Source organism: Pseudopodoces humilis, chromosome 1 (assembly GCF_049639895.1).
Source record: "Pseudopodoces humilis isolate 2021_Gansu_Grassland_sample_001 chromosome 1, ASM4963989v1, whole genome shotgun sequence".
In the NCBI taxonomy this organism is placed as follows: domain Eukaryota; kingdom Metazoa; phylum Chordata; class Aves; order Passeriformes; family Paridae; genus Pseudopodoces; species Pseudopodoces humilis.
Window position 1 is genome coordinate 104191306 of NC_142200.1, and position 9609 is coordinate 104200914.

Here is a 9609-nt window from a genome sequence, read left to right on the forward strand (position 1 = left end):
GGGATCAGAAGCTCTTTGCCTCATCTAGAGTGCACTGTGAGTTTATACACAAGTCAGTGCAACAGACACATTTCCTGTTGGGTGTTTTTCAAATGTCATATATCCACAAGGCTAGGCTTAATAAGGCAGGCTTGGAGGACAGGTCTACAGACCCAGGAAATCCACCTCTCTGACGTCTTCTGATTAGCCTGGAGGCTGTATTGCTACCTGGTTTTCACCTCATTTCTTTGAAGTTACTTTATGCCCCCATATTTTTAGGATGCTGTAAATGAAGCTGAGCTTCTAAGAGCATGACTCAGCTGCCTTTGGAAATCAGTTTCATCACAGTGACTTATGCATTCAAATTAAATCACTTCAAAGGCAAACTCATCACTGAAAGTGATGTTACAGTTCCTCATGTGCTCCCCAGCTCTAAGTGATGCACTTCACAGCTAGGCTGAAAGGGAACAGGGTCGCTTTCCAGCTCTCTCTGATTTCCATTGACGTCAGCCTTGCTGAAAAGGGATGGGTGTCCCCATTCATTCAGGCATGCTGAGTGGCACAAAAGATTTTCCAGAGTCCAAAACAAGGGCACAGGTCATTATGCATCCAATCTAGTCCAGGTCTTCTTTAAAACCCTAAGTGATACAGGTAAAACAAGACAGTGATCTCAGTCGAAAAGTTAGTGAAACAACTGACATAAGCCCTTCATCATCATTTGCACTACACCTGTATGGGTATGGAAACTGAACTGCTTAGCATTTCCATCCACAAGGTTCACATAGGCAAGGACCTCAGTGCACTGGCAGCAGCAGATGTAGAATCTCACAGTATCCCTGTGCTGTCATTCTTGCAAACACAAGGCTTGAACTTGCAGACCTCTTGACCTGGCACTCTCTGTGGGCTCCCAGACAGCTCTTGAAACAGTACTGCCCCCATAACCAAAGTCCTACTTCATCAGAACCAGTCTGTGGCTGTCAGATGGGTTAATTATGTGGAAGAAAGAAGAGAAGACAGCTGCAAAAAGTTACAGGAAGTTCAAAATTACTCCCAAAGAGAACTGGCCATTTAAGCCCAAATTCAAAGCACAGGATTTAGAAGAACAGGAAAGACCATGCAGGTCAAAGGACAATTTCCTAATTGCTCATCTCCCCCACCTGCTCAGGGCTGACTGACAGATAAAAAATTCTCAGGGCAGACATTGACAAGTTCAGACAACAGTCACAATCTGAATGTTTGAGTTTTTTAGTGTTTTGACTATTTTTTAAAGAAAATGAGATGAAAGAATGGGGAAGTAACTTTATAATGATAGATCCTACTTTCAGATAATTCTGAAGACAACTTGTTGAGTGAGAAATAGCCTGAGATGTGGTTTCTTGCCCTGTGGCTTCCTCACTACTAATCTCTTGAGCCAGAGTGCAGGGGGAAAATCTAACTGTCCCCCTTTGCATTCCTACCAAATTCACTGGAGAGTGGTTTCTCTGGCTCACTTTTCTAGTCAGACCAGCAGCCTGCCACCCAAAACATCCCAGACTGAGTAGCTAACACTTTAAACAGTTTCCAACTTTATCCAGAAAACCACCATGACCATCTGTCGGTCCCTGTGGCTCCTCATGCCTTCACAACCATAATCTTTGCCATCTCTCATCAGGGCTAATCCTCAACATCACCTGATTCATTGGGTGAAATCCAAAACTCTGGATGCTACCATGTCCTCATCTGGGATTACTCTGAAATTACACCCATGCAAGAAAATGAAGAGCTGAATCTCCTGGCTACAACTTGTGGGTGAAATTCTTGGCAACATAAATAAAAGGAGATGAGAGCAAAAGTGGAAATAGATGAGAGCAAAAGTGGCCGGTGTTTTATTCAGTCTTCTCTGAAAACTGCAGAATTTGAAGCAGCTCCAGGGTTTTGCAAAGTTCCAGCAGCTGTCACAGATCCAGGAGACCTCCTGAGTCACACAGGATTATCAAAGTGTGGCATATTGTGGCCAAGCTTACTCTGTTCCTGAACCCTACCCTTCCTTGGAAGTTAGTGGGAAAGAACTCTGCCATCTTGGGTGTGGCACATGCAAGGCTTAGTGTCTTAGTATGAGAGAATTTCAGCTGGAATTTGGGAGAATTCAAATCTATGTATTGGTAGAGTGAGAGTTCTCACATAAGGCATTGTACTCCTCATGCCCAGAGAAGATCTAAAGCTATTGCTGTAGCAGAGCACTCTCACTGTTATCAAGGAGCACTCAAAAGAACAACAGGAAAAATAATACCCCACACCACTGAAAAAAGAAGAAATCTGCCATATTTTTCAAACAAAAACAAAGAAAAACAGTGCTCAGAAAACTCGGTATTTTTCTTTTGTCCACAAATCATTCTGCTGACAATACAAGACAACAGGGAAAACCACTCTGTTCTTCCAATATGTTCTGCACAGCACTGGAGGATTCAAGGAAAAAAATGCATCAGGGTTAGTGAGAAATGTAGACCTGCTGGATACGTGATTATTTTAGGTGTCCTATCAAAAAGCTAGATGTCATTCAGTCATCTTCAGTCTTCATCATCTTCAGGAGAAGAACACAATGATGTAGTGAATCACACCTTTTAACCAACTAGTTATGGAAAGCTGCAAAGGCTCATGGCAGTAGGGATCAGCTGAGAAGGGGAACATTTCAGCTAATGCTATTTCCTAGACTTGGATAGTCTTCCATACTTGGCCACCCTTAGTCCTGGCTTCCTTGTAAGCTTTTTCTCTCATCATTTCTTTCTCAGAGACCGACATGTAGCAGTAGTTAGAAACACCTTTCTCTGTCCACATGCTTTGCACCTCTCTGTTTTGAACGGTGATATGACAGTGGAGGAAGCAGATGCTGCGCTGGGGATTCATGACATAAATGAGCTTGGCTGTTTTTCAACAGAACCTAAACCAGACAGCATCAATTCTAGACCTCTCCCACGCTTTCCATGTGATTTAGCCCAAACAATAATACATTATTCTTTCTAATTGCATGTCAGCCCTGTTGGTGTGCTCAGCCATTCTGCCCCGGGGATCCAATTCAGTTAGTGTTGAGTAGGCAGGATAAGTAAGAAAATTAATGAGTCCATTTACTTTCCAAGATTTTGTTTGCAGGTACAGTGCACCACCCTATTTCCAAATACTAGAGATGGTAAATATTAAGCAGCTTCACCTCCTTCTCATAACCTTTCATTTCCTTCTGGCAGCATCAGTGCTGCTAATAAATTTTATGTATGCAACAGCAGGACAAGCTGGCCTGGAATTAAGAAGTGGTATTTAGGTGTCACCCATAATAGTCATGCTGAAATGGATTTATTCAGGAACACTTTAGAGCTATTTTTGTTCATTTCATATCCTCTGAATTATTGTAAATAAACATTGTAAATACTTATCAGACAGAGATGAGTGTTAGTCCAGATAGAGGGCTGGCACTGACATCATGAGAAATCAGTCCATGGAGTGGTCTCAATAGGACCGTCAGTTTTCCAGCCATATTTTAACATTGTTTGACTAGTAGGAAATATATAGTTCTTTGGCACAGACTTTTGAAAACAAAAGTCTTTATTTGGTGTGGTGCTGTGCCCAGTCTAAAGTGCCTGTGCTACTAGGCTTTCAAATGGTTCAGCCTTTTCCAGATGTTTCAAGAAGATGATTCCTTAAGAAGATGTTTCCTTAAAGTGGAAATGCCTGAAACACAAAGGTCAGGAGGAAATGAAAACCTTTACCACAATCTAATGTTTGTGCTATTATAAAGACCACATGATTTCATGACTGCTTCCTTATGGAGTAGGTGTTATGGAAACACTTTCAGAGAGCTGGATTCGGGTCACACATTTTGGTATCCGAAACAGACATCTGCAGGTGCGAGGGCTGAGTAAATAACATAATCCACTGCCTGTCTCAGAAGTACCAAGGCTCCTTAACAAGCAAAAGAGAATATGCTTGCATTAGGGTCAGCTGCTACAAGTGACTCACAATTATTTTTCATCACCAGGCAAAGAGGGAGTCAGATAGCTTGTGATCTGAAATACCCATTTGTCTCATGCAGAGACAGCTACACTGATCATTACAGAATGCTGAAGTCAAAACTCAAGTTTCAGAATCTTTTATCCACCACGGAGTTCTTAATAATTTTGATATCTCTCATGCTTATGTGGCGCTTCAGGGAGATGGGGGAAAGGTAACTCTCTAAATGTGTGAGTTTGAGATTCTTATCAAAGCAGTGGGAGTCCAACAGGGATTGTTCTACTTATGGAATTAACCAGCAGGATGTCTAACCTGCCTGATAAATACCCTGGCATAATTTGTCTCTTTGATCACGGCAAAAAGTTTAACATTTTCATACCTTTTTTGTGTTCAGATTTGTGTGACTTCTGAAAAGGAACACGATGGCTTTATCAAGGTATACAGCGGGAAGAAGAAAGGCTTTGTCCCCACAGATGTCTTAGAAAACATCTGATTCCAACAGCCCACTCACTGCAGTGGGAGCCCTTTGTTGGCAATGCCTGTCTGCCTCATCTCACACTGTGTCAACCCAGATGGGCTGTCTTGCAGATGTTCAGGGAAATAGTGAGAAAACTGCAACAACATGAAGAAAAAGACATTTAGACTGCCACAGCAACATAAAAAATATGAAAAGTTGAATGTTTGAAAGAAAATGTAGTCAGAAACCACCAGGGAAATGAGAGGTCCTCGGATTTGAACAGGAATAAGGTAAGGGAGGGAGAAAAACAAAGCCTGGGCCGATTTCGGGTGTAAGATGGCTGCTACAACCCTGATGGAGACAGACAGCTTGTTCTGAAGGACTAAACTAGCGTCCTGTTCTTGTGTCTTAGAAAACTGTTGGACTGCTTTGCTTTCTTGTTTGAAGTGTGTATTTTGGGGGTGGGGGAAAATACCGTTCAAACTGTCCTTGTACTACAGTCCAATGCTTGTAGTAAAGTGTGGCTGTGGTTCTACAGTTTTGTCCCCAATACCAACTGAGTTTAATCATTTAGTCCTGCTGTTTAGTCTCATAACAAATCTGTTTGGAGACACCGTGTGAATGTCAGTTCGAGAAATGCACTGTGCCCTGGAAGCTGGCAACTTTCTCTTTCTGTGCAATCTTCCCATAGGAAAGAGTAGCGAATTTGTGTGTCCTTTGTTTCCTCTGTACATGAACAAAAGCTCTCAGAGTATGTTGGGTGTGTTTTGGCTGCTCTCAAAGGTCAAAAATTTCTGGTACTTGGATTCACAAGTCTGCTTGGAAGCATCACTCTGTGTTTCCTTCACCCTTATCTGATGATACAGAAAATGGGTAAAATGCTGGGAGACAGCCACAGGCTTGAAACATTTTATATTTTTTCTGTGTTTATTGCACTTAAAACATTTTATATATTAATCCTATTTATAAAAAATAAAACAGTTATATAACCCACTGGAAGGCTGAAAATGTTAGGAAAGGACAGGCTGCACACAGGACTGAGGTCTGTAATTATCACAACGCAGAACTCATGACAGAAAGGCACTGAGTGGCCTCATGGTGTATTCACACACCAAAGCTCTCTTCTCCATTTTCTAAATAGAAGTTTTGCAGATTCAGCAGTAGATACACCGATGTAAATCTTTCCTTGACATAAACCACATGATGAACCACATGATCATGGATGAACCATGATCATCCCTTGTGTCTTTTCCATGCTAGTGAGACTGTGCAAACATCCATGTTTTGTCCTTATAAGCCTCCATCTTCAAATGTGTTCTGGGCACAGGAACCCTTCAGTACTGGGGAGCACTCTGTGGGACCTGTGAGTCTTGACTGAATTACACAAGTCAGTCAGTGCCAATTCTGTTGTAGAGCAGGAGCCCTATGATATTTGAAGACAGGGAACCTAATTTCCAAGTATTTAATTGGATGTAATTGCACCAAATACACTTAAACAGCTTAGCATGTATTATGACATAGAGATTAAGCCCTATCCTAAAGCTCCCTGCTGAATTCATGCCTTCTTTGACTAGCTTGAAACTGAATGCCTGTCTTTTCTGTGACTAACCACAAATTGGTGTCCTAAATCCTGAAACTGCATGCCAGGCTAGTATAGGCCTTTGCAAAGCTGATGCCCTTTCTTAAAAAAAGCAGTTACTGGTCCTGTTCCCATATATTGAGTCAGGTTGAATCTGTGCTGCATTGCCCAGGTCTCAGTAGCTGAGTTGCCCTATTTGAAAAGCTGATCTTGCTCGAAGCTCTGTAAAATCCAGGTGAACTCTACACTTGGCCAGAAGTTCTCAGAGAAGATTGGTCTTCAGCCTCTCAGAGACATATTTTGCAGCTCTTATGCATCATTTTATTGCAGAGGAAGTTGCAGGGCTGCCAGATGCTAAAACATGGCCCTTTGTAATGCAACCAGTCCATACTGATTATTAACTCCTGGCTGATCAAAAGTATCTGATTTCATATCTTCTGTGGGAATATTAACAGGGTTTTTTTCCCCACTTCAAACAACATTTGTTCAGCTCATTTTCATAAGTTAACAATAAACTCAGTGGGAGAGGATTCTGATAATCCTTAAGGATCAAGAGGAATAGCAGTAGAGACATATTAATCCAGTCTGCTTTATAAGATTATTTTTTTAATATATATTCACCCATTCAAAGGAAAAACTCAACTGTTTGTTACAACTAAAATACTTGCTACTTTTGATCAGGCCTGTCAAGTGGACAAAAGGAAATCTCTATTAATCTATATATATGTGCTATTGTTTACATGATTGCATCATACTGTGATTCCCCCCTTTTTCCACCTGCTATGACTTTGATTTATCCTTACAATGTGCATCATACTATTCAAAGAATTATACGAATATTACCTACAAATCACAATGGCCTTTAATCAATGTCAGTTTTATTCCTTTTGATACTGAGCAATAAATAATAAAGTGACTGAGTAAAAACAAAACAGGCCTTATGTGGACTGCATTACATCTGAGAAACTATTGCTTCTGAACCAAAGCTTTCATGTTTATCTTTTCTTTGTGGTTTTGGTTGGTTGGTTGGTTTTGTCTTTTTAGTGGGCTTTTGCTGCCATTCAATATATAGATGTAATTTATGCCTAATTTAGCAAGAGACACATATCGTACATGAGTCTTACTTTAAGCATGTGATTCATTGGCTATTTCCATGCTTAAAGCTGAAGTACTTTGCTAAATTAAGGTCATTTTACTCAAATTTATTTTGGATGCCTTACTCTGAATCCAGACAAGTATCTCATCACTTTTTTTACTACCATATGCAGTTTGCAATAGGTACTGTGTAAGCAAGCAGTTAAAAATCACACAGAAGATGGAATGGATTTTATCTGACATATGTTCAGAAAAATTGAACTTCAGAAGATAAATGCTGCTCAGATTTAATTTAATATTCTGCTTAATAAAGACTATGTGATGGTTGGAAGGAGAAAAGAAGTGTATGTGTCATGGCTTTTTGCATAAGACTATGGAATTTTTGGTTACCCACCTTGAAGAACAGTCACTAAATCCATCAGCAACAGATGTTACTGAGCATTTCCATTTAAAATTTACAGCATTTGCATTTGCCACACTTATCAAACCATTTCTAACGTATTTCTGCATTGTATGTAACATGTAGACTCAGGGGGAAGTTTTGTGGTGGGGCCACACTGAACACTTGTTTCTGGCATATCAGAAAGTAGTTTTAGCCATTCAACATCTCATCACAGCATAAAACTGCCTATAGAATATTTTCCTCTGTGCTAGCAAGAGCTGACCAACATGAATTATGAGCTGCCCAAATCATAATATTCTCCCATCAGTAAATAACACAATATCACAGTTTATTATGATGTCTTCTGCACTTGGCCATTTTGACTCAGTGGCTCCATCTGGAGAAGAGTGCTGCAGCACAACACTGTTGAGCTTCATTGCCCCTGGGAAACTACTTCACTTATGGCTATAAACATTAGATACCTTAGAATTGCTTACAGCCCTTTTTTCTAATTATTTGTCAACATTCAATTGACTAAATGTAGCACTCAGTGTCATCAGAGGAACATGCACAGGGTTGCCAGAAAGTGTCATGGGGGATTTGGAAGAGCTGCAACCTTCTAAAGAAGACACTGGAGACCATGTAGGTTTTCTAAAATGGAACTAGACAGATGTCTTTGTAAAATGAACCCAACTCATTTATTTTAAATATGTGCAGACAAGTCTGATTTATTGAGCATTTAAAAGACATCTTTCTTTCCATAAAGGATGCTGAATAAATGCAGTATGCATTTATCAATCTTATCCCATTTAAATCCAAAGTTCAAAAGAACCCTTGAATGCCATAGGGACTAAAGTTCATCAGTAAAATGCAAAAGGCTCATCAGTGTTACTGTTCTCCCAAAAACCTATGATGTCATTTGTCTGATCTATTTATATCTGTACCAGATAACACCTGACTACCACATCTTGTACCTTTTTACCATACCTCTGAAGGTACTGCTCATGATTATTATTAGAAATGAGAAAAGAGGTGCATTTTTTCCCCTTTTTATAGAATTTCCTTTACTGGCTGGTGGGTAAGGGTCACTTACCTAAATAGAACATATAAAATATAAGGAGGAAGGAGTGTGAATGATATTCCCATGCATACTCCTTCTGTACTTTGCTCTACTACAAACAGGATCAGACCAATACAAGTGTTTCATTTCATATTTGAGGCATTTCATAATAAATGTGGTCCCAAATTATCATCCAGATTTTGCACACTACATTTTGCAATGCAAGGAGAATAAATATTTTCCCCAGTGGGAATATATGTCATCACAATGTTGAGTTTTCCACGGCTAAAAAGAGCGTCTGGATCTAAGAGGTACATGAGAGTTATTTTTAAAACCATCCTTTATATAGAAAACTGTTATGTGCCTGGAGAATGAACACTTGGCACAGTTGGTACAAAAGAGGCCCAGGAAAACTTTAGTAGGACTGCTGCAGGTCATCATGTACATCCATCTCTTGAGTGGCCCAAGAAACTCTGCACAGCACTTGCCTACATTAATGTCCTTTTTTCAATCAAATGAGCTTAAATTAATTTCTCATTTTGTTCATGTACATACAAGAAACACATGCATAAATATGTAGGTATATCTTACATAGATTAACACCAATCCAATTGCAATAGTACATGCTCTTAAAAAGTCTGTCATGACTGAACTTTTCCTTATCTTACTGTGCTCAGCACTGAGTTACAGTAGTGGATGGTGCCCAATAAGTACTGAGACAGGCAGCTAGATGGACAAAGTCTAGAAGTTTTGTCTGTATTAGACAATGTATATAATATATAAAGCCAGAGTTGCAGCAGCTGAACTGGAAATAACACAATACATGGAGCAGAGTCTAGATGCTCACTGCTCTGAAGTGCACGTTGTTCATCAGGCTGCAAGAGAGGACTGCATGCCACATACAAATTGGCAGCCTGAAAACACTGTCAGAACATCATGTAAATCATACTGCTTTGACCCAACACCTCACAATAATGAGATATTGAAAATAAAGAATAACTTCTCCTGGGACACCTGAAGGAGAGGAAGCCAGGAGGCTTTCAAAAGTGCTAATCAGTCACACATGCACACCATGAGAA

The 9609-nt window shown here is 40.1% G+C and overlaps 1 protein-coding gene across 1 annotated transcript in view; it reads left to right on the top strand.

Moving 5' to 3' along the window:
• The window catches only part of STAC (SH3 and cysteine rich domain), a 69664-nt gene extending 62234 nt beyond the window's left edge, over window positions 1-7430 (top strand). Inside the window, exon 11 of the mRNA XM_005519071.3 lies at window positions 4352-7430. Coding sequence (XP_005519128.2) covers window positions 4352-4450 — 99 coding nt within the window. The 3' untranslated portion in view covers window positions 4451-7430. The remainder of the gene's footprint in view (window positions 1-4351) is intronic.
• The last annotated feature ends 2179 nt before the right edge of the window (window positions 7431-9609 follow it).